The 24,982-nt window shown below is 40.5% G+C and overlaps 3 protein-coding genes across 6 annotated transcripts; 2 read left to right on the top strand and 1 right to left on the bottom strand.

Moving 5' to 3' along the window:
- Nucleotides 1-1,130: 1,130 nt before the first annotated feature.
- On the top strand, nt 1,131-14,858 carry znf185 (zinc finger protein 185 with LIM domain). Of its 3 annotated transcripts, none has more exons than XM_034121075.1 (36): nt 1,131-1,304; nt 2,200-2,263; nt 2,569-2,683; nt 2,779-2,886; nt 2,970-2,996; nt 3,129-3,185; nt 3,268-3,324; nt 3,410-3,481; nt 3,578-3,658; nt 3,835-3,897; nt 4,489-4,611; nt 4,693-5,094; nt 5,794-5,859; nt 5,977-6,048; nt 6,296-6,370; nt 6,596-6,670; nt 7,330-7,410; nt 7,763-7,822; nt 7,966-8,019; nt 8,239-8,298; nt 8,770-8,820; nt 8,928-8,972; nt 9,179-9,226; nt 9,505-9,564; nt 9,695-9,742; nt 10,335-10,391; nt 10,558-10,629; nt 10,756-10,818; nt 11,123-11,236; nt 11,508-11,552; nt 11,843-11,878; nt 12,579-12,650; nt 12,751-12,825; nt 13,017-13,073; nt 13,712-13,817; nt 14,281-14,858. In XM_034121075.1, exons 2-36 carry the CDS (start codon nt 2,254-2,256, stop codon nt 14,380-14,382), a joined length of 2,709 nt encoding a protein of 902 aa, XP_033976966.1. In that variant the 5' UTR covers nt 1,131-1,304; nt 2,200-2,253; the 3' UTR covers nt 14,383-14,858. The 3 variants fall into 3 exon arrangements, with proteins under 3 accessions (XP_033976966.1, XP_033976965.1, XP_033976967.1); XM_034121074.1 differs by having other exon boundaries at nt 1,133-1,304; nt 7,963-8,019; XM_034121076.1 differs by lacking the exon at nt 3,835-3,897 and having other exon boundaries at nt 1,134-1,304; nt 7,963-8,019.
- fut11 (fucosyltransferase 11 (alpha (1,3) fucosyltransferase)) lies at nt 14,745-21,247 on the bottom strand. Of its 2 annotated transcripts, none has more exons than XM_034121078.1 (5): nt 21,168-21,247; nt 18,481-18,819; nt 17,965-18,345; nt 16,412-17,034; nt 14,745-16,245 (listed from the first exon to the last, which is right to left on the bottom strand). In XM_034121078.1, the coding sequence occupies exons 2-5, from the start codon at nt 18,817-18,819 to the stop codon at nt 16,095-16,097; spliced, it is 1,494 nt and encodes a 497-aa protein (XP_033976969.1). In that variant the 5' UTR covers nt 21,168-21,247; the 3' UTR covers nt 14,745-16,094. The 2 variants fall into 2 exon arrangements, with proteins under 2 accessions (XP_033976969.1, XP_033976968.1); XM_034121077.1 differs by lacking the exon at nt 21,168-21,247 and adding an exon at nt 19,113-19,388.
- rab9b (RAB9B, member RAS oncogene family) lies at nt 20,780-24,831 on the top strand. Its single transcript, XM_034121082.1, has 2 exons — nt 20,780-20,899; nt 21,763-24,831. The coding sequence occupies exon 2, from the start codon at nt 21,820-21,822 to the stop codon at nt 22,429-22,431; it is 612 nt and encodes a 203-aa protein (XP_033976973.1). The 5' UTR covers nt 20,780-20,899; nt 21,763-21,819; the 3' UTR covers nt 22,432-24,831.
- Nucleotides 24,832-24,982: the final 151 nt, after the last annotated feature.

Raw genomic sequence — 24,982 nt, 5'->3', positions numbered from 1 at the left:
AGATCACCTCTTTATCTAGGAAAAGCATTTCTGTCATTCCGTGCCTTGGTGTGGTTTCAGAAAGGTTGGGGTTAAGTTGAGATACTTTGCATTCTTCTTTTTTATTCCGAGCCAGCAGCACCTTAATGATTCACTGCTGCAGTCAGCGTCACCGGGCAAGGCCGTCTGACTGGTTTCTGGTTCAGTGGAGAGAGGGATCCAGTTAGATAATAGACTGAAGCGTTTACACTCGGCAGTGTGCTCAGCAGAGTGAAACTTCGCCTCTCAGACTTGCTAATTTCCTCCTCCTCCCCTTCTCTGATATGTTGCGAAATCTTTCACACCCTCCTTTGATTTGAAAAGACTTTGTAAATGTATACACAGTATGCGTGAGATTGCTGTTTGTACTGAAACTTGGTCGACTGATCTCATGTAGTGTTTTCACAGGGTGCTGTAGTCACATGAAAAGTACTTTTTGTTTCAATTTGTCAAAGAAATGGTTGGACAATTGCAGGACTTTTCTTGCCTTTCACTTATACAAATATAGACATACATCTTGCTTGTCATAGGCTTTCATCTGCCAACAATATGTAGGCTCATAGACAATGTTAACCTAAGCTCCATTTGCCTTTTACTACACTCTGATTAGGGTGCATATCTTCATGATTGTGGTTTAAAAGAATGTGTACAGAAACTAATGACAATACTCACTTTTTGATTTCAAATATACACGTTTAATTCAAAACATTACAAATTAGATTGGCTTTTGCTTGTAGTCTATTTTTAAAATTATAATTATATATCTTTGTTGTTGTGTGGGCCACTGTTTGTTCATTATCTCGGTTCACTTGTGTGCTCGTCATCTCATTTTAATGATGTTTGTGCTTCCTGGATTTTCCTATCCCCTGAGCCAACACACTCTGGAGCGTTCCCACAGAAGATCTAGCCTTGAGTCTTTTCCCTTTCGTCTTCCATGTGCACCTCGTTGTCGCCTTTGACGTGTTCGCTCGCAGAAATGATTGTCTGCCACCTGTGCGACAGGTATGTGCTTGCTGTCTCCAATGAAGTAATCGCAGATTTAGAATATTGAGTTCCTAGCAACCTCTATTACACACACCCACATGGATACACAAACACACAGGTAGGTCTCCACCCCACAGTTACCTTCCTTGACTGGCTGGTCTTGTTAATGCTCACGCCCGTACCTGTTCGTGAGACACCTGTCAGACAGAGAGAGACTGCTCACACTCGGAGAGACACACTGGTCACACACACTCGACTCGAGCTGAGTGGACTTTTCTCTGCTGGATATAATCTTAAAAAAGGTAGGTACCCAGGCTTTTAGGTGTTTTATTCGCAACATGATTTAAAGTATATTCTGTTTTAGGAGCTTCAGATCAGCAGATGTAAGAACATAGACATCTAAAAGGAATCAATCATGCTTCATAAACTATTAAGTGTTACCTGGTGATTGTCTGTGTTTGCCCTGCCATTTTTCTGGGTGTTTCCATGTCATGATTTCTTGTCAGTAGAGTTGTCTATCCTGCTCCTTCATTTTCTTAACTGCTTTTGTTCAACATCAATCATTTATGCCGCGTGGACAGACGTGCTAAAGCTAAATAAATATGCCTTCTGAGTCACAAATTATGAAGACAGATAATGCTCCAGAGATATTGTGATGACGTGCTTTAGAAGGAGTGCATTCACAGCCCCAGGAGTTTAACAGGTTGTATTTGCATTCTGAATTTGGCCCTTCAATTTTGTATACGCTCCTAACCGCACCTACTTTAAGATAATGTACCCTTAGTAGTTTATCTCTTCAGCTTCAATAGGAAGTAGTTTTCCCTCTGAGCCGTTCACGTTTGTCTGTAAATAACTGAGAGGTGAACTCATTTGGATATGATTGAGAAGAATATTTATCCAATCACAAATCATTCAGTGAGAGTTATATTTTGAATCCAAACACAAAGGATCCTAATATATGTTTGTGTGTGAGTCCATTCATATTTAGGCAACATGAGTATTTTCTTTGCAAAGTGGTAGGACAGGATCACCAACATGTCTAAAGGATGAGACTCAGGAATGCTTTACTGAGCATGTGTTCTTGCTCTGGTAGGGAACATCGCGTGGGAAGGACTTTTTGAAACTAGGCTGTCATAATACATTTACATTTCCTGCAACTTCTTTTATCATGATCTCTGCCCCCAATATATGTTGTAGGTATCCTGTGAAGATAACAGAACAAAGAAAAAAAGAGAAACCTCTAGAACAAGCATGTCAAAAGGTGAGTTGGCTGACTGATGTGATCTGAATGCAAGATGACGAGTTTCCTCCAATCAAAACAGAGTGCATCCGAGGGCGTATCTCCGTGCCAGGTGGATGACTCTGTAAATTCTGATCTTCTGACATTCCCTTGAATAATGCAAAATACAAGGTGTTGATTATGTGGTGTGTGATGGCGTGTGAATGAATATCAGGCACACTATCAAGTATACACTAATTAAAATGTCATTATGATGCAGACCACAGTGTGTTTTATGTGTTAGATTGTGTGAAGGTAATTGACATAGACTATTTGTGTCCCCTAAGTGGACAAAGAATCTGTGTTTCAAACCACCAAAGTGCGCACCAAGCTGAAGGGAGATGGCAGCTGGATGCAGCGCCGCAATGAGGCTCAGGCTGAAGATGACACGGCAAAACCATGGTGAGACACTTGTTCAAGAAGGTTTCTGTCCAAATGATCCATTTATCAGTCACTGGAATAGACCAAAACCAAGTTCCTGTTTACCAATAATACAGGTTAGCTGAAGTAAGGGCCAGCCGTGAAAACGGAGCCCCGGTTGAGACCAGTCCAGTGTCGTCACCAACAACACCCACGCCACCACCCACAAAGCCTGACGCTGAAAGGTAAACACAGGTTTCTAATGTTATCTTCAGAGCACTCCCATAAACATGATTGTGCTGATAATGACTCTCTGTTTTGAATTTAGAGCACCATCTTCAGGATACCTGATGAGGTAAGATAAGCACTTGCACATTCAGACAACCTGTTTTAAACTAGGATACCTCAATTAAAAGGAGATGTGTCCAAATCTAAGTATATGAATATCATTTTCTTTTATTAACTCACATTTCTGTTTTTCTTTCAGAGGCATTTTCACTAAACTAGACAAGACTCCTTCATCCTCAACAACTAACGGTGTTAGGTAAGAATTTCTCTCATTTGAACAAACAAAGTTAATTGTGTGACTACAGTCCCACGTTAATATACATGTGTTTTTCTAACAGTGGAACAACAACAACAACACAATTCACCAAAAAACCTTCAGAGAGCTACAAGAAAATGTGAGCGCACATGAATCAGATTCCCAGTTGACCGTTGGCAGCTGAGTGAGAATGTATTTTTACGAGGTGTGTTTCTGTTCCTCAGAGCCCCCTACACCGTGAGGCCCACTCTAGAAAGCCAGGAGGACCAACTTAGCACTGAGGAGCAGGAGAAACGGTAAGACTCTCTTCACGCAAAAAGAACACCATCCAATTTGAACCAGCATGTCCCGGAAGAGAGATTACATTAACATCATAATGACTCATTTCGCAGGACGGAGGCAGCCAGCAGTGTTGTGAGGCAATCTGCAGCCAGGCAACGCTCTTATGTGCTTTCTGCTGCTAAGAAATTCGAGTATGTATGGTTTATGACACTCTCCTGCTAATCTTAACACTCAACTTGTTTCTGGAACTCCTACATTTCAAAGGAAGTTTTAAAAGCTTATCCATTGTGCCTTTCACCTGCATTGATTATACATGTTGAGCATTTATGGAGGTTTTTATCGAAAACTGTGTGTTGAAAAACCTCAGGTCTTCAGATACGGCGCCTGACACCTCATTGGTCAACAGCAGTCCATCATTTGTGGCTAGAAGGTAAAGGCTTCAAAAGCATGCACGTCCAGATGATAAATAAGGACATGTAGAAGATGGAAAGAATAGAGTCTGCATACTAGATAATGCACCCATGAACATCAATTAGATGAATTAACACTTCTGGTAATTTATTCATTAGAGACCATCTTGCTGCGATTACACAAGCCGCAGAGCAAAATCTCCAGGGGCATAAACTTCCCATTCCCCCTTCTCCGACCCCCCTTGCTTGGACAACACCTATTTTTGTATTCCTTTGTTTTGATTTGACTTCACAATTGTTTTATATTAACAACAAGCAGAAGATACAAACCTTGCAAAGTAGTCAAATCTGCTTCTTTGGTTGGACCACATTTCTTCATTGACACACACACACACAAAGACATTACCAGTGTAGCTGCTGTTATGTTCATGAGAGCACTATCTAGTGTGCGACTCTATTTCTTGAGTCTTTTAATAGGTAAATGCTCTCATGTCCCTCTAAAACACAAACCTGTGAGTCTCGTGTGTGAGTCTGTTCGTCTGTTTCTGTGTGTGCACACCTAACTCCCCACATGCATTCATGAGTGTGCTCACATGCTCCCAACTCTGCAGGGTACAGATTACTGATGATGATGAGAGCGCGGTGTCTCCAGCACTTGCCAGCACTCCGGCCCCCTCCCCGGTCGCTCCTGCCACATCTGTTGCCCCAGCGCCTGAGACCAAACCATGGAAATTGTAAGTCTGTGTTTCTATTTCCAGTGCAACAAGTGCTTTTTCTGTTCCTTCGATTGATTTCATTACTTGTGTGGTTTACAGACGCGGCACCAGTGTGAAAACAGCTGTTGATGTTGCTGTTAATGAGCCCGTGGCACCAAAGGTGGAGGATGTGAAGGATGACCCTCCTCTGGTTATAGTTAAAGACCCATTTGAAGGCATGAAACCAGGGTGTACCAAGGTGGACACTCCTCTCCCTATTCTCCTCCCAGATTTAGTTCAAACTGTCTATGCAGAGCCACAACCTGAGAAGACAGATGTTTCTGGAAAAGTAAACATCCCTCTGGTTAAACTCACCCCAGCCTCACCAATCCAAATATCACCTGCTTCAGCCCCCCCTTCCCCGGCTTATACTGTCCCAGTGTCTGCTGCAACAGAGATCAAAGTGAAGACTGAACCAGAACCTGAACCTAGACATCGAACACCACCAGCTCTAAAGCCACGGTAAGATTCCAACTTGCCAAAATCAGTGCTGCCACATAGTGTAAAATATTATCAGTAGTGAGAAGTAAATAAGTATCTTAACTTAGTAGGTATACTTGTACTGTCCTAACTATCACATGCTTATTCAAACTCTGCTACATTTCAAAATTGGGTTCTTTTTTCTCCACTATAGATATTTTCACAGCTTTTACTACTTTTTATTTCAAAATATCAACTAAATGTTGACCTAAATATAAATTATTTTCCACGTTATAAATAAAAATGACTCCTTTTGGCCACCTACAATAGTATGAATAACCATAACAATTTTTTTTTGCATTAAGCCGTTAATATTTTAGCATTTTTTATCCTTCAAATAAAAACAATGTCTCACACTTGCTGTATTTTTCTTATGTGAAGTTCGGAAAAAGGGACATTTTCTTGTAATACAGTATTTCTACTCTAGTCATACTTTGCTCTTTTTACTTCAGTGCAGGATCTTCATTCCTGCATAGCTTTAACATCAGTAAGAGCCTCAAACATCAACATTATGTTTGCCCAGATATTTTCTATAATAGAATGAATGAATATCATAATTCTTAAGCAAAGTTTGGACTGTGCCGTCATGTGATTTTCTTTGTGAATGTTTGTTCTCGTTCTTTTCCCCGTGTGTGAATGCTAAAGGAATGTCCTGTGTTTGTTTTCCATCTATTCTCACAGCTCCGGTGTTGACAAGCTCACAGCCTTGTCCGACACTCTCATTTCTTTCGACACAAGTTCAACCAGGTAATGGATCATGATAGATGAAATCAGCAGAAACCAATGATAAAAAAATAAATATTGTCATGTTAGTACAGGCAGCCTCAACAACCATCTGATAATAAGAGTTTGTTTTCTCTCCAGCTCTAAGGATGATGAGCGAGTGCTGGCAGAGAAGGAACAAGGCCCAGGGGACAGTCCCACCGCAGAGGACGGGTAAAAAACCAACAACTTCCTCATTCATGTCATAGCAGGGTTGGCAAAAAAATAAATAATGGCTAACTGCCACTGCGTTCACTCAAAGTAATTACAAAACAAATCACATACCCGTTTTAGGTGCCTAAAACTACCTCACACAAGAGGGTATCTCAAATTAGACCTGTTTAATGTGGTGCTTAATAAATCTAATTAAGGATTGTGTGCAAGCGTGTCTCTCATATTAGTTTTCTCTTCCTGTCTGCAGTGATGATAAGGAGCCAGCTCCAGAGCTCAGCAACTGTATACACATGACAGACGATCTCCTGGTTCTCACTAATGGGTTTGTTAAAAAATGGATTCTTCATGTTGTGCACTTCCTTGCATTAGAAATTCTCTGAATATATCCCACAAGGTGGCACTGTTGGACTTTTAATAATCTCCTCCCCCTCCTTCTCCTCTACCTCAACTGGCCTCTTCTTGCTCTGAAATCTCCTCTGAATCATAAATCCCCCTTTGTTCATCACCTTCTCCGCTTCCTCTTCCTCTCATCCTTCCTCCTCCACAGTCCAGAGGAGTCAGCAGAGCCGGTTCCCCCCAGCCCAGGACGCTGGAGTCAGGATCTGCTGAGCGGACTAGACAGGTGTGGAAAGAGAGCTCTTTTTCCTGCCAAGCCCCAAATAAACAAGTTATACAACAAAAATATCCTTTCATTAGCAGAAAACCAACAGCTCTCTTGTTTGTAGCAGGAAGTGGCATTACCTTAACTTACCTAGTACATAGAGTACAGTTTCCAGGGGGCTTGTGCGCTCAAGTAACAGTAGCAATACTCTGTCAAATCAAAAAATGTTACTGAAGTAAAGTATTTTCATCAAAATAAACTTAATGTGACAAAAGTAAAAATATTCATTATGCAATATTGGCAGTTTTAGAATCATATATATTAAATTATTGGATTATAAATATTGATGCATTAATGGGTTCATTACTTTATGTTGGTAACATTGGGGTTTGTTTTAATTACTTTATATGCTAAATTCTGGGTAGCTTAATCTATAATGATGTATCATACATTATTAGCTGATTTATATTTGGTATTGATAATCTAAATCAGCTTGTAATTAGCTGTTAAAAATCTCAAAGAGTAAAAAGCACAACATTTGGGTGCAAAATGAGATGGAGCAAAGGAAGTATAAAGAAGCATAAGGGGACTGCACGTCAAATATGTACTTTATCACAGTACTTGAGTAAATGTACTTTCCACCACTGTCTGTATCTGACTTTTGCGTTTCATTTCTTCAGTGAGTCGAACCCAGTGAAGACCAGTGGCTCCCTTGATCTGCTGGCTGATGATGTCATTCCAATCAACACAGACGAACGCAGGTGAGAAAGAGACAGCCTTGTGATGGCCTCTGCTCTGCATCCCTCCCTCCTTGCAAACCATTCATGCTTATCACTGCAGATGAAGGGGCCAAGCATCCCAGCTCCCTGAGGTGTAACATTTTTTAATAAACCCCACCGGCCTGAAGTTTGATTAATAAATCATGGCTCCTCCACATCCAGCGTTCTATTTTAACCCCCTGCTCTGTTAGATAGAAAACAAAGTTGCAGATTCCTGAAGCGACTGAGGAATACTTTGAAAGAGAAAGACACGTCTTATGTGTGTTGTGCGACTGGAAATAGAAGAGAATGTTCTGTACTGATTAGTATTGCGGCTTTGTTTTGTCTCCGCCAGCCTAAGCACGCAGCGAGAGGAAGAGAAACAGACAGACGAGACACCAGAAGTAACACAAAGGTAGAGGGAGATGACAGGCTGCTCTTAAACAATTATCTATCTTTTCAGAGCTGCTCCTGCTATGAGATGCATTATTTCCTGATATGTCTCGTAATGATTTATACTAACTCTGCCTGCATCTATGTTGTGTCTCTGCCCAGCAGCACCACAGAGACTGTCACTGTAACCACCAAAACTGTGATCATCACCGACACAAGGTAAGAAAACGCACAAAGAAAAAGCATGTCTGTTCTCTGCTATATTCAGATGGTTTTCATGCTTGTTAAATAGTTCAGTGGGTTTCAGGCTTTTCTAATGGACTGGCAATGTAAATAGTGTATGAGAAGAACCACACTTACCTTTGCTTGCCCTCCTTTCCCTTCCCATCATGCCATTCATCCGTACCATCCTCCTTACTCTGTCTCGCCTCCATGCAGCCAAGAGGACAGTGCTGATCCATGGAGGTCACATTCTACCACCACAGTCCCCGAATCAAGGTAGTGTATTGATTGAATGCAACAATATGTGTTTAAACATTTCTATTCCTTTGACAATTAAAATAATGTTGATTGAAAGAGTGCATTTATTTGTAGAATTGATTCTTTCCCCAGTTAATAAGGCACATGAGTTGATAAAAACAATTGATTCTTCTAAAAGCAGATTCACTCAGGTTATAATCTTTTTACTTTGAGGTTATTTACATAGAAAATAATCAGGGTTAATATTTGGTGAAAAAACCCTGACATACTCTGATTACGCCATTCAACCGCAGAATGTTTTTTACATTTGTCAAAGACATCCCGATTCTGACTTTGATTGAGTTTGGCCCTGGGCTCCTCTGTGTTTCTGTTTACCATTCAAACTGCATTAAATCTTTCCATTATGAGTCAATGTGATCAGAATTCCTCCGACACAAGATGGGCCATGCTGACAATTGAGAGTGAAATCAGTGTGAAATTGTTTTTCAGCTCGGCTGATCCGTTTGATCCATATCCGATAGGGACCACATCCTCTAACAGGTAATCATATTGGTTTGGAGCTGTGACTGTTTTCCAGCCAGCCTGATAGCATCTCGACATGCATAATGCAGCAGATTCTGATTATGAGCCACTTTTCTCTATTGCAGCTCATCTGACCTGCTCCAGCCTCTCTCTGATTTTTCCATCAACAGGTACTGGAATGATAATGCAAATATATTGAAACCGCTGTTTATAGCACTGAAACTATCACGTTACCACATATTATCATTGTAACTACAACTGCTTCGCTTTATCGGTTATTGCAAAAATGATTCATTATCAGCAGCTAGCGTATCAGGTAGTGCCTCCAGATTATTCATACACTGATGTCATATTATTTCTCATTTTCTTCCTTCAGTTTGTCTTTCACCTCAATGGAAAACAAAGATCCAAGTCCAGAGACTAGGTAAATTCAACTAATCCAGAATGTTCTCTATGATCAAGCTCACTCTTAGGTAAAGTGGGGATACACCTAATAATTATGTTCATTATCAACTTGTTTATACAATTATGATTCATCAAGTCAGAAAGTAGTATTACACTTATGTATTCAAATTACTATTATTTAAAAAGACAGAAGAATTGTGTGGTATTTTTGTTTGATAAATGAACACGCTTACCTACCCATGATGCCATTCTTCCTTACCACCACCCTTCTTACAATTCATCTTTGCCTCCATGCAGCCAAGAGGAAAAAGCAGATCCATGGAGCTCACATGTGACGACCACAGTCACCAATTCAAGGTAGTTTATTTACCACCGTGTGCTTTAAGATGTCTGTGTTAAAGTGCATGCACTATGTTAACAAATCATATCGGACACATACGTACTGAGGCTGCACCTTATTGATACACTATTGTTTGTATTCCTTCAGTGTGCTTCACAGTCCAATGGAGAACAATGATCAAAGTCCAAAAACCAAGTAAGTTGCACTCATCCAAAACAAACCAAGTGACTTATTTCAAATAACTTATTTGTGTTACAAACGTGTGCACCTGTAGTTTCTTATTGAAAGATGTTTTGGTATGTAACCCTTCATTAGAGAGCTGACAGTATAGCAGCTATACTCAAATAAAGAAAACTGTAGTGGGAATTTATTTCTGTGTTTAATTTGCACTTTAATTTAAATATGTTGCCAGTGTGCATTAAAAAAACATAAGAAAGACAAATACAGGTTGTTTATTCACATTTAAATAAAAGTGCCAGTATGAATTATTATTATATATTTTATTTATGGCCCCTGGCCTTCTGTCATTTTGCAACATGGGGGGAGGGGGCTCCCCAGCTGGGCTCCGGGGACATTGCGGTTCATAGTCAGTGCTTTAATCCCCCAGGGCACCCCATTTGTATCCTAATGTGCGTTATTATGTTTTCTGTGTCACTCTGTATTATATAATTGTGGGATTTAAAAAATATATACATTAATACAAAACAATTCTGGGCTCCCTTCATGAGATGTTAATGTTTTCTTTGAATGTTTTCTCCCCCTTTTTGTGTGTGCGTGTGTTTGACAGTAATGCGTTGGAATCCCTTGCAGACAACGTCATCCCTATCAGCACTGACACCACAAGGTATTAAACAGAGTTTAGTGCATAATTGTGTTATGAATGTATGAGTGAGACATTCAGGGGAAAGAAAGGCTGTGGACATGCAGAAATGATTCTCTCGAAGAGCACACGTCACCGTATCATATGCTTCACCTGTCAAAACGTCTACATCGATTCTCTCTCTCTGCAGTCTGAGCTCTCATCGGTCATGGGCACGCACATGGGAAACCAGCACACCTCAGCAGGCTAACGCGGAAGAGAGGTGATGACACACTTTGATTTACTCTTACACTTCCACACAATGGGGTCCACTATGTTTCATTCATCTACATGCTCCCATCCATGTCCATTATGCGCTAAAAGCCTTTCAATGTATGTCCCCTCTCAGCCAAGAAGCTGTGCCAGGAGGCCAAACCGTAGATCAAGAGACGCTGGTCAAGTTTGAGAGAAAGTACGTCATCCTTTTTATTAAAAGCCCCGTGTCTGCTCCTTTTATCCCCGTAACCTCTTTCCCTTTCACAACGGTGAAGTAAGTAGGCTCTTGCAGCATCTACGCATTGAGCCGGAAAGCATTGTGCACTGGTGCTGATGAAAATAGGTCAGATATATATTTGTTTCATCTAGCCTCACAACTGCTGTAAACAGATCCCTTCTAGCCTTTTGTGTTGTTGTTGTTGTTGTTGTTGTTTTTTAACAATATAAAGAGTGTGAATTTGTCATCGTCTCATGATACAATGCCTTTGTTTGTGCTCCAGGTCCAAAGAGAATGACTCCCCATGGGACAGGTGGACCTCACCCACTGTCTATACTATCACTACAGAAAGGGATGATGATGAAGAGGAGGACGAGGAGGAGGAGGAGGATGAGAGGTATACTGTGGCTGGCTGGGCTCATTAAATGCATATTAAAGCACTTTACTTTCACAATTTCCGCAGGATGTCATTATAGCATCTTAAAATGCAGGGCCTGTCAACCATTTAATTGAAAGCGAGCTAAACACAAGTTGAAACTTCCACAGCGGCTTAGTCTGAGAATAATCAACTCCTTCTCGACCTGTTATTTTACTTTATCACCGTCATTTTTTCTGCTGTTCTGCCAGACTTTTTTTTATAATGCAGGAAATGTCCTCTTGTTTTGCAGCCATACACAGACAGAGACGGTCACAACCACCATCACCACTATCAGGTTTGAAACGTTACCTCTTATGATAAAAAAAAACTATGGAGAAAAGCTTAATGTAGGTGATGCTCACAGTTACAATGCATGGGGAGGAGGGCTCAGAATGAGGCAGTGCTGCAGCACAATAGAAAAGAAACCACACCGTGTCAATAAATCCACAGCCACCTGGAGCAGTGAGTCAGAAAGATCAGCCTCATTCACTTTAAAAGAAACAGAATTCTTCACTGGATAGAGTCCAGCTTATTGACTGCTACAGCCTACACTCAAAGTCTAATATCGTTTTCTTTACTTTCCAGGGAGACACACAGCGAACAGCAGCCCGTTCTGGATCGGTAAGTTTATGATCTTAATGTCAGACGCAGCATAATGCAAAAGTACTTTCTACAGAATGTTATTTTCTACTATTTGGTCTGTTGGTTTTCTCACATTTGCTAAGAAACTCTACTTCATCTGGAGCTTTCTGGTTTAAGCACTGGTGTGTTACTGCACCGAAATATTCTTATAGAATAAGTGTGGCATTTAAGGAAACGTTTTTCAAATCAAACCATCTTCTGTTACATCATCTAGTTTCAAATACCAGATCGGCTTCTTTCTCTGTGTTTGTGAAACAGATGTCTTTGTTAGAGGGTGAGAGATTTAGGCCAAACCCCGTGGGAACGCAGCTGTATGCTATCTTGATACTGCAGTACGGATCTAAAGTTACCTGCAACTCCCGCTGGTTAGACAGAATCCTGATTAAACTCATGACTATTACTGAAGTGAAATGACAAGATCTGCTCTCCCATTGTCTTTCAATTTGCCCTCATTTCCCTCCCTCTAATTATCAGTCTCCAGATGTCAGATTAATGGTGTGTATTAGAGATGTCCTTTTGTCAAATCACAGCCCGTTTAACAGCCTGCCATTAACAAGCGATGGCAGGAAATGATTACCTCCTGAGTTACATTTGACAGATGTATAGTCCTTCTGTATGAGCCATCACACTGCCATCGCCAGTGAAAGATGAGGCTAATGCTGCTGCACTCTGTCTCCAGTTATGAAACCTATTCCAAGACCGTAATGGAAGAAGACCCTCGCGTCCAAACACCGGAACCCGAGGCCAAAAAGTGAGTGTTTTTTACAAACTAGACATCTAAATTAAAGTGACAGCTAATATTTTAACTATGCATATTAACTCACCCTGTTCTTTATCTGCCTCTTCCCCAGGGGCATTGTGTACGTGAAGGAGTATGTCAACGCAACAGAGATGTCCATGCATAATGCCAGAGACAACACTGACACGTAGGACCAATACTTCATTTACACAACCAAATTGTTACATCATTTTGCATGGGATAATATGGAGATGTTATGTTACGATTATCCTAGCCTAAATAATTAATGATATTGTGATGATATTTGTATTTTATGATGTGACATCGTATATTGTAATGCTGTTTTGATGATTTACTCATAGCTTTTTTTCTCCATAGTGGGTCAGATTATTTGACATCAAGCTCCACCAGTTACTCTTACAGCAGCCCCTCCAGGTAATAACACAAATACTAATAAACATTTAAATAATACAAACTTAACCACCCACACTTACATTGAGACTGTTATTACATTTGGTGCTTGTATTCAACTGAAACTGCATTTCTATTTTCAATTTACCTACTTTCCATATCTGCATTGCAACTACCACTTTAGGTACTTTCAATAATTGTATTGTTATTTCTTCTTTGAATTTAACTCCAGCTATTTCATCTGTAAAAACTGCCAATTCTCAGCAGCGAGCACTCATAGGGGTTTTCTTTTTGTAGTTGCTCTTGTTTCTTTAGTTGGTCAGATCAGATTGTGTGACATCAAGTTCTGTCAGTTTCTCTAAAGAAGCCCTTCCACTGACCCCTGGTAAAAACACAATCCTAAACCTGTTTTAAACCAGCTATAAGCCTAAGCCCTTCTCCCGCTGCCTTGTTATTTCCAGTTCTGAAGAAACTAGATATGTGTAAGCAGTAGGGCAGAAATTCCACCAAGCCTGCTCATTAGGAGGCTAAGCGGGGACATCAAAGGATTATTTACACTTATTAAGTTCCCTCGCAGGGTCACAGGTTATTTAACCAGCCAGAGCTGCAGCTGCTTGATTCAGTGGCCAAACTAACTAGTCTTAATTGCTGTGTCTCCCAAGTGGCTCGCTGTCATCTGCCTGCACCTTCTGTGGAGAACTGGTGGGAAGTGATGCCAAGATCACCATCGATCACCTCAACATCAACTGCCACCCCCACTGCTTCAAGGTAGTTCATCTGTCTGCTCAGACACATTTTCAGTATTTATTGAATACAATAAAAAGTCCTTGAAGGGAAGGACTTTAAGGAAGGTAGACTTTGTTCCCATTCAAAATATATTTGGTTAAATGTGTGAATCTCTAATGGTTAAAAAAAAACAATCTCAGCTAGTCTGACACAAAAATCCAGTAAAACAACAATTTGTCGCTATTAGACTGTGTTTTTGTACAGATTAGACAAATCAGATCCAACGTGTGTTTTAGAGATGCTAGTAGGCAGATATAGTTTTAAAAACTTTGAACAAAACTATTTCCAGATGCAGTAATTTCCCATTCTCCAGTCTTTATGCTCAGCTATGCTAATCCGCTGCTAGCTGTAGCTTCGTATATGGCAGTCACAAGGTTAACACCACTGCTCTTCACAGTATTTTCTCGTTATTGCATTTTCTTATAACATTCTCCTTATTTTTCAGTGCGGCGTGTGTAATAAGTATATGGGAGACCTTCTCGACAGCATGTTTCTGCATGGAGGGAAAGTCCACTGCGAGACCTGCTACAGCAAAGCTTTGGACTGATTATAGAAGCTCTTCCGCAGCCTCTTATCCCCGTCCCTTCATGTTCATTTGCATATAAAGTGAGAACTGGTCTTTCACAAAGTTTTCACTGTGTTCGGTTTGAACTCAGAAAGGATGTGGTTCAGGATGATCAAAAAGACAGTTATAGCGAACTTTATGACTACTGAAGGTTTTTTCTTACACTAGGTACAATTTCTAATTTCTCAAAAAAATTCATTCAAGCTTGTGTTTTCTTTTTTTCTGGTGGTGAAGCTGTATCTGCCTCAGTAAACTATGAAGGATATGTCTGTACAACATGGTGTGCTCCATATAACTGTGAACAGACTAATACTGGCAAGTGGGGAACAATATTATTATTTTGCAACAGTAGAAAATGACTTTATTACAAAAATGTTTACTTCTTTTGCTTTTCTTAATACAAAATAGTGTATTCACATGTATGATGCTTTGTTAAAAAAATAAAATGATTTTTATTATCTTGGTATAAATATGTGTTGCGAGAACGGCTGTGCTCCAAATTGCATACCAGAGCACTGCATACTCCCTGCTAATTACTAACTACTCCGTTTGCCATTACAAGCAGACTGTTCACAATGACAGAGGATGAAGCCTTTTGTATCACATTACCAGGTTAGGCTTCCATGAAATGAAAAACGTTTACCACAATTCTAATTCCACATTCGCTTTTCCAGTCAATTCAATATGTTCCAGTATTGTTTTTAGGAGAATAAACAAAACACTAATTATCTTAGTGTTTGTTTTTTGTCAGTACATTATAAACATAAGCTCCTCATTTTTCGAAAGCAATACTTTTTAAAGCACAGTTAAATCTTGTATAGCTCGTGTCGCATTCACAAAAATGTGTGCTTAGTGAATGCAAAATACACATACTATGCAATTGGAGCACAATTTTACCTTAACGTCATACTTGGTATGAATGGTATGCAACTTCAAACACAGCCAGAATGCAGGCAGATGGACTGTCATGGATTCACAAGCAGTAACATGTTTAGAACACGCATGATTAGAAAAGTATTGCACACAAACATTATCTTAGCATTATGTAACAGAAAACAGGTACTACAATATATTATAGAGTACACAGAAATGCATTAGCTGATCCTGACCCAGTGGTGATTTTCCATAAGGGAGTTAACCTTTACTTTACATGTGCCTTTCTTCACTCCTTAGTGAATATTTTACTTGCATAGTCATTTAAAATAGTTTTGTACATTAATGTAACTTTAGCTCATAACCATCAGCTACCTGCTGAGGACATGCAAAGAAGCTAATGCACTACATCGGCTACAGCTTAATGTTCTCCACACAGTTAAGCAGAGCACCGTCCCCTGGCTCTGCCGCAGCCCAATGAAAATCTGCCTCCAGTTAATGTTAACAATGCAAGGCAGAGTACAGGCAATGATGGCACCTCAGTTCTAGCAATCAAACAACTTAAAAATATTGGCATACAGAACTCTAAAACATTATTTTCCCATTACTGAACTAGGGATAAAAGGACAAACGACTCATGTCAGCTGAAAACGATATCCAAATCTGTTACAGTAGCACCAAATGTCTAATCAGGATAAAGTGGTTTTGGCTCAGGTGAAAAAACATCATTTCTGGTTTATTCCCTTGTTTAAACAAAGGGGAGGCATAATATAGGACACCTCTGCAATTCTGGACGTGCTCCATCCTCTGTAAGGCCTGTGTCAGTGTTTTCCTCTGGCTCTGCTCACAGCCATGTTTTGGATGTGCTTCCACAGCAGCGAAGGGTCGGACTCGTTATGTCTTATCAGAGACTCCAGCCCCTCTGCTTGGTCCAGGCTCTGCCAGTAATCCTGAGGCCATATTTGCAACCATCTGCAGACAGATACAAAAGCAGATTAGGCTCATCACAGAGGTTATTTTAATTAGACCGTTAAATTGGACTGATGTCTCTACCTTCGGGACATTGTTATACACATTAAAGTAGAGAAGGGAGAAGGATTTCACACCTGGCACAGAGAATAATGTAACACTAACTCACCCATCATCTGCAGGTAAGTCTGTGACATGTCCGTACCCCGGGCCGGGCAAAGGGCACCCCATGTGAGAGTTGTTTGCCATTTTAGGCTTTGGAGGTTGGTTCTTGTTGGGGGCTTTCCTATATGTGCGTTCTGCCACCAGTCGTGCATTCTCCTGGTCACACACGTAACATTCAAATCCATTCAGGTAGTTGGGTTTACTCATGTCATTAACCCCCCACTCGCGAGTCTCCAGCGCCTCTAACAAACGAGTGTTAGTAATGCGGCTGGGCTTCTTGAATTCTAAATATCTTGCATATTCATCATCGCTCTCGTCAAGACGTTTGAGGAACTCAGCGAGACTTTTGGGAGAGGGGAAGTGATCTATGATGATGGCAGAGTGGTCGTTGGGCATCCAGTCGGCCACAGAGGAGGAGCCCCGGTAGACGGGCACGCAGCCCTGGTGCAGGGGCCGCCACAGCTTCTCCGTCATGTAGTCCGGACACAGGCCGTTCTCCAGCGCCAGGTGGAACTTGTAGCGGGCAACAAAATTCATAAAGCTGGATTCTTCCCCGGTCGCTGTGGCTGTGTCCTCGAGATTTTCAGGTAGAGGTTTGTTGTTCAGGCATTTCCCGTAAGAGTCCACCTGCAGAGAGGTTAAATAATGAGTCAAAGGAGAGAGATGGGGCATTCAGGAAACGTTAGATTATAAATGAGACGTAGTCACACTTTTAATGGTCTAAGTTTTTCATGAAAGCCTGATTAGACGTTTCTAATTAAACTCCAACATTTGATCCCCTGATGGGATTTCTCAAAACTTGCACTGAGGGCTATATTTACAAAGCCTTTACTAAAGTGTTTCTGCAGTTGACTGCTTTAGCATTAATTATATTTGACCTCTTGACCTTTTCCCCACAAGTAAGTTCAAGTGGAAGCAAGAAAGATGCCAAGCTGCAGATTATTTTATTGCATGGGATCCAAGTGATAGTTATTGTAAAGAATGAATATTAGAGGGTGGAAATTGGAGGAAATTACTGGAAATGGTGTTTACCCACAACCAGCAATGTGTCCTGACATTGTTGTTGTTATCTTTGACAACAAAATGTCAGGGGATTAGTAAATATAACATCAACAAATTACATTTTACTACCATTCTGGGTTTTTTTGTCTTAAAAAAGGACGAAAAACAAACTAAACTGTGTTATATCATGCTATAGTATGAAAACATATTATACTGTCATCTTACCACATCATATAGAATATATTATTTTGCTATATCATTACAGACAACAAAAGGTCAAATACATATCTAAGTATATATTTTATTGTTATGTTATGTTGTTACATTTACTAGACCTGCTGCTATTGATCAAAACATGTCACTTTAACCTCGTAAATGACTTTGTACATTAGTCTTTTGTACTCCTTTACTAGTTGTATTAACCTATTTTTATTGTTATTTTATTTTATTTTACTGAACCTCTCTTGTGCTGCTTCAACACCTGATTTCCCCCTGAGGGTATCAACAAAGGCTTATCTTATCTTTGTGAAAAACATCTCTGTATCTGTGCTGTACCTGGATATACTTCATGAGCTCCTGGACATATCTGTTTCTGTCCGAGGGTACGTCGCAGTGGGACTGCATGTAGAGCACAGGAGCCAGCCCCCCCCTCCTCAGACGGTTCTTCTCCCCCAGGGGCACGGCCACAGGCTGCAGCAGGTAATCCAGAGAGGGCAGCCACTGCAGGGTCAGAGGATAGTCCGACTCCCTGCGAAACGTGGCAGTGTAGTTGAACAGCCTGATTCCCGGTCCATGGGAGAGGAAGTAGTTATTCATGGGGGACTCTTCGTGGAACAGTGCCCAGGTCTGGTGGCGGAGACGAGGGAGTGGCGCCTCATATGCCCGGAAGTCTGTCCCATAAAAGATGATGGATGCAGTCCGCTTGTACATCTGGACCTTTCAAGATCAAACTCAAGATTACTGGCAGAGCAACTTCAGATGGTAAATGTTATTAATGTGAGCATGCATCGTCTGTATGTCTGAGCCAGGAGTTTCAGTCAAAGGCTCAATGAGGTTAAATATCTCTGGTACCTTGCGGTTGCTTGTGACCAGGCAGGAGGATGTGGCACAGTCGATGCGTTCAGAGTCACCAGGGAAATGTGGGAACAGTCCTCCACTCCACCAGAGGAGAATGGGCAGCTCCTTGTTGATGCGGCGGTCTCTGTTGCCAGGTCCTCTGTATGAAGAGATAGAGGAGAACTCCATCTCTGACAGAGCACTCTGGGGTTGAAAGGCTGCTCGGTCCACTGCATCCAAAGCCTCCAGGGGGAGTTGATCATCTGGAAAGGAGGCAAAGGAGACCCAGACCCAACACAGGACACCAAACAGCCCCAGACAAGCACAGGGCACCATCCTGCCCCTACCCGCCATCTAAAAAAAAAAGTCGAGAAGAACAGAAAACACATTTTAGAGACTTTTGCATTAGTTGGAAGTAGGTCACCATTAAAACTCACAAATCAATGAACTTTCTTATTCAAACAAAGTCGTGTTTTCTAAATTTTGCAAATAAAAATAGAGTATATGTTGGTTCTTATAGCCCAGATTAAAGTTAAAGGGATGCAAACTTTGTTGAACAAACATAAGCAGTTTACTCCAACATTTCCATCATACGTGTCAATGTTTCCCGAGCATGCACCAATATCCCAACATTTCCAGTTTCCTACCTTTAACACTGCAGCGAACGCATCAAGGAGCGTTTTAGTTGATTCTTCAAACGGAACACATACAGCTACTCTTTGAATAAGTTGGTTATAAAGAGCGGCGATAACAAAGTGCAGTCTGTTAACACACAGCCAACGGTACACAGATGGAATAATAAAAACAGCCCCAGTCTTCTTCTACGCTGCTTATTTTCTTCTTCTGTGGTTCGTAAACCACTCACGTCTGCACTCCGCCTCCTACAGCTCCGGAGAATATGATGGCAATGTTCAGTTCTGACTAATTCAAAGTTACATTTATTTGGTCGCAAAATATTACAAAAACACCAGAGCACAATGTGGAACCTTTAAGTAAAAGTTTAAAATAAAAGTAACGTAAAGACATGATAGGCCACTTAATATAGAAACAAAAAATAAATTAGTCTCGTGTCAAAATAGCTTTGGAATTGAGTGTCATATACATTTGTATTACACATGTGACACATTTTAATAAAACAATGTCATTGTAAAAAGCATTAGTAAAGTGTGTCATTAGAAATAACATTACAAAATGGGATAGCATGGTATGACCAAGAAAATGTAATGGAAAAGTCGAAAGAAAGTCATAAATAAGTCATTAAAAAAACGTCATAGTATAGCATGTCTTTAAAAAGCAATTGAACGTGTCACTGGATAATATTAACAAACGTATATTGAAAGAAATATGATGAAAATGGCCTATAATGTAAAACTGAATGTTTTTTAATCATTCAATTACAATACAATAAAGAATTGATCTAATTGATGCTACATTCTGTTGGGCAGTTTAATATAATCAATCAGGGTGTATGTTGCATATATTAATCTGCAAAGTGACTAATAAGCAACAATCTGTCAAATAAATGTAACAGAGTTAAAAGCGGAGGTGGAAAAAGTACTCAGTACCAGAGTGTATGAATACTCTGTTACAAGTAAAAGTCCTGCATTCAAAATGTTACTTAAGTAAAAGTACAAAGGTATTGTCAGCTAAATGTACTTGTATGTAAAAGTACCAAGAACTCATTGTGTAGATTGGTCTATTGATGCATTAAAGTTAACAAAGCTGGTAAAGCTAGTTTTAATGACTTTGTATACTGCAGGGTAGCTTGTGAATTCACTTTAGGTGTAACCAAAGTCTTATTTTAGTGTTGTTTATATTTCACATCATTAATCTAAATCTGTAAAGTAGGCCTAACTAAAAGTATTAAATAAATGTAGTGGCGTAAAAGGACACAATATACCGCAAAAAAAACGAGATATTCAATTCAACAAATCCCTCAAAATCTTACAGCACTTGAGTGAATGTATTTAGTTACTTCAAACCACTGGTAAAAAGTACTATAGTTTCCTGAACTCCTGTGAAGCACAAGTACCATAGCAAACACAAACTCAAGTGAGTAGTCCTATTTCCAATTCAAAATGTACTTCAAAACATGTGTGCGATGAATGTATAAAGACATGCATACACCTCACAGGCTACAGTGTACATCTCACACTAATCTATAATAATACAAAAATATATATTTTTTTATATTTATATATTTATTTTATTTGTATTTAATTACATTTTTAGTGACAAAACAATTTCCCAATTTGGGATAAATAAAGTAAATATCTATCTATGTAATCTCACAGCGACACGGAACGGGCTTTAGGACCTCGCTCTGTCTGGGCGGTGTGCACGTGCAGCTTCCCAATGGGGGCGCGCATGTCACGACAGTCATTCAGATGTAGGGGAGGAGGGCAGACAGCGCAATATCAGCGATAGTGACAGGGTGAGTCAAAATACAGGATTTTTTATATTGAAATAAGACGCATACAATCAGAGGTAAATCATCTCAGTGCAACATTTGTTCTTTTGCTGCTTTTAAAGTAGTTTTGATTAGCATTTGCACTGATGCTAGCGGTTAGCCTGAATGTCAACAAGCCTCCAGAGTAGCCGGCTAGCTTGTTCGTTGGCTGTCAGGCTTTTCTAAGCCGCTACACGATTTATCAGTGTTTTTTGCCTGTTGCATTGCATTGGAGGTTTTAGAAACCTGTTACCTCTTTCGGTTCCTAGTTCACTTCTGCTCTAGCACTTTATGCAGAGTTTCGCAGAGACCCTTGGAGATGCAGGTTAGCCAGCAGTAAACATCTGACAACAAGCTGGTACATGTTGGGGCTCTGCGCAGGTGCAGAGGCTGTCCCCAGAGTCAGCTCATGATCCTGACTCGCCCCTGTTGTTGTGGCGTAGGAATTATTATATACGTCATTAAAACTACTATCTTAATTATTGCACGTTCATCTTTAGGTCTTTACGCTATGGCTTGTGTAGGTTATCATGAGCCATGGAGTAAACCATAAGGCTGTAGTCCTCCCTGAGCTTTAAACCGAGACCTTTGGAAGACATCTCGGTCCTTCACCCCTGTCACTGTGTCCCTGAAACTAGTAAACCATTACACATCTCTTTTTTTCATACAAATGTTGCAAGAACAGCATTTTTTCCTAGTTATCTACACTGGATCATCTGTGAAGTAAAGTCCACAGACTTGTGTTCTGTTGTTTTCTAACTGTGTACTAGGTTTCAGTTCCTATAGTGATTTGCATTTCTCTTTAATTGTGTAGTAAGTATCGATGTTATGTTACTTCCTCTTTCTAGGTTAAATCAACCCTGGTCGGCCACCTGGTGTGGAGGCCTTGCTGGGTGGGAGGAAACATGATCAGCGGTAAGAGCCTGCTCCTGAAGGTGATCCTGCTGGGAGACGGTGGGGTGGGCAAGTCCTCCCTCATGAACCGTTATGTCACCGACCGCTTCGACTCCCAGTCCTTTCACACCATCGGCGTGGAGTTCCTGAACCGGGACTTGGAGGTTGACGGGCGCTTGGTCACTCTTCAGATCTGGGACACAGCAGGCCAGGAGCGATTCAAGTCCCTCCGCACCCCCTTCTACCGAGGCGCAGACTGCTGCCTGCTCACATTCGCTGTGAACGACCTGCAGAGCTTCCAGAACCTCGGCGGCTGGAAGAAAGAGTTCATGTACTACTCAGATGTGAAAGACCCTGAGCGCTTCCCTTTTGTGGTGCTCGGTAATAAGGTGGACATGGATCAGAGGGAGGTGGGGGGGGATGAAGCTCGGGCCTGGTGTGAAGAGAGCGGCTGCTGCCCGTACTTTGAGACGAGTGCTAAGGATGACACTAATGTCACAGCTGCGTTCGAGGCAGCTGTCAGAGAGGTGCTGGCTGCTGAGGACCAGATTGACCATGCACTACTGGGTAGTACTATCGATCTCCATGGCAACCGCAAAACATCTCGCAGGTCTTGCTGCTGATTGGTCATGTGTGAATCCACCTTGTCTTAATCTCTCTGGCTGAAACTCGCCTGTGGCAGTTTTGAGAGTCGGTCAGATATTGTTAATGGTACAACTGTAGGTACAGGATACTGAGAACAGTATCCCCAGGAGGATAATAGTGGATAGGGTACAGCTGCTCTGAGGAGCGCTGGCCAAGGATTCAGCTGTTGCTAGATTGTTGAATTATTGCTCCAACAAAGGTACAGGCAACCTTTAAGAGGCACACTTATCCTTTGCACTCTCTTTTTCAGAGTCTACTTTCAGTAGTGTTGTTGCACAAAAAGATTTTCAGCCAGCTTCAGCCGATGCAGGAGTTGTATCTAATAGTGTTTACAGAGCATTTATTCATCGCTGCTTAAAGCTTTAATTTTAGCGGACGAGACATTATATTAGTCCCCTTATAAAGAGCACACATACATTTTCCTGAGGGACTTTGAACACAGTTTCACACTTTTGTTATTAAATCTTTCAGCAGAAATAAAGAGCTAATGTACAAACAGTGTCTATGAGTGACAGTGTTCCTTATACAGGCAGGTATTGTGCATCAGGGCTTCCAATATTAGTGTGATGACCATTATATGATTTGTGGTTTGAGGAACTTAAATAATTTCTGCTCTCTAACACAGAGGTCTTCGATGCGAAGGGAACTTTAAGCTTTCATTCTGCAGCTGTGACTGTAAGCATTTGGTACGAGCTTATGAACATCTGTCCATTATTTGTATTACCACACTGCACCAGACAGTGTCAGGTGTACAAGTTAGGCATTCATTTATTTCCCATGATTTGTGTACATGGGCCTGTTTACCACAAAAGGATCAGTGTTTCTTATAAAATAATAATAATTTTGCTGCTGTGGTTGATAAACTGTTTATTTTTTCTGTGAGGCACATTTCCGTCTTCGCACGTGTTTACTTTTTTGGTGGAATTCTGTTTGACCAAGGGCTGATATGAGTCTGTTTTGTGGATGTATAGAGGAAGTTGTAATTATCAGAATAACAATACGTTTTACAGTTTTGGCAAGTTTGTAATCTTGTGCTGGCTTTTTTTCTTGGCATTTTTCTTGTAGTCTCTTTTTTTTTGTTGGATTTATTACATACAAATTGTACTTCTGTCTGTCTGGGCATTCCAGGTCTCTGTTAAATGTGAAAAAGCCTGAGCACAAGCCTTCTTACTAATGTGTGCAGTGTGCATTATCTCTCCCGTCCATTAGTACAGTACTGAGTGAAAATACAACTGAGTATTCTGACAACTTTACATTGTTTACTTGTTTTCAGCTAGATGGTACTTAACTTTAATGTTTTTGAAACTGGAAAAATAATATGCTGATATTCAATGCTTCAAACTCATTCTTAAACTTAGTCTGAATGTATTCTCACCAGTATTTTGATCGCTGCCTGAATAGTATTTTATGCTGCGTCTACTGTTGCATAAACTAGATCAAATGTCTTCATCTGCTGAGTGCACAAAGCCGTCACTGTTCTTATTATAGTGCTTGCTCTCATCTTTCTGTTTTGTTGGAGGTATTGAGTTTTCTCTCACCTTGAGATTTGCCTTTCAAGTAAAAAAAAAAAAGCCTCATATTTCATTTGGTGAGTGTGCAGACTGATGGTTAAAATTACAAGAGCTTTATTGTAAAAATGAACAGAATTGGGTACGGTCATATTTACTTATTACATGGTTATTTGGTTTAATGTAGACCTTGAATTTGTAATTCTCTAACTGTAAAGGTGTGTTGAGCATTAGTAGTAGCAGTATGAGAGAAACCTTATGCACTGTGATCTTATGGTATTTTAACAAAATCAAACTGGTAGCATTCATACATTCAAAGCAAAAGTGATAGCTGTTAGCGTATCATTCGTCAGTGTTAATGTTTCCTGGGTTGAACCGAATACTTTGTCTCTTAACTTTACCTTTCAGTTTTTATCCTGTTCACATATTGTAACCACAGTGTTTACCTGAAATCTAACTTACCTGAGAATCAGTGGGTACTTAAAAGCTGGTAGCATAACCCGACAGTGTGTTGCTCTCATGATGCTGTCTTATCTCACTGCAAACGTCTTGTATTTAGTTTTTGTTTTTTGATGTCGCTGTACTATTTATGAATGTTAAACACATTTCTTTGGGCTGTCCAAATGAATGGCTTATGTAAATTGCAAAGGGCATTCATTTCATAATAATGTCCATAATGACACTGAGCGTCTGTCTCACTCATGAGTGTGAAGGTCAGACTATTCATCTCGATTATGTGTTCAACTTCCCGCTCTCCTCTTTTTGCACTACCAAGGAAAAGGCTGGCTTGCCGACATGCTGGCAAAACGGCAAATACTCTCCCATGCTTGGCTACAAATAAAACATGCAACATACCAAATGGAGACACTACCTTTGTGTGTGTGTGTGTGGTCCTTTGTGCTCATGCCTTGAACATACATGAAAGTATGTGGCTTTAGAAATAGCTTTCACGTTTGGAAACCAAAAGCTTCAAAGCATTTAAAAACTAAAATAGGCCACTCAAATTAATCAGCGTACCTCA

This window comes from Trematomus bernacchii, unplaced genomic scaffold (assembly GCF_902827165.1).
Source record: "Trematomus bernacchii unplaced genomic scaffold, fTreBer1.1, whole genome shotgun sequence".
NCBI classification, from domain to species: Eukaryota; Metazoa; Chordata; class Actinopteri; order Perciformes; family Nototheniidae; genus Trematomus; species Trematomus bernacchii.
This window is presented reverse-complemented; position numbering and strand designations above follow the sequence as displayed.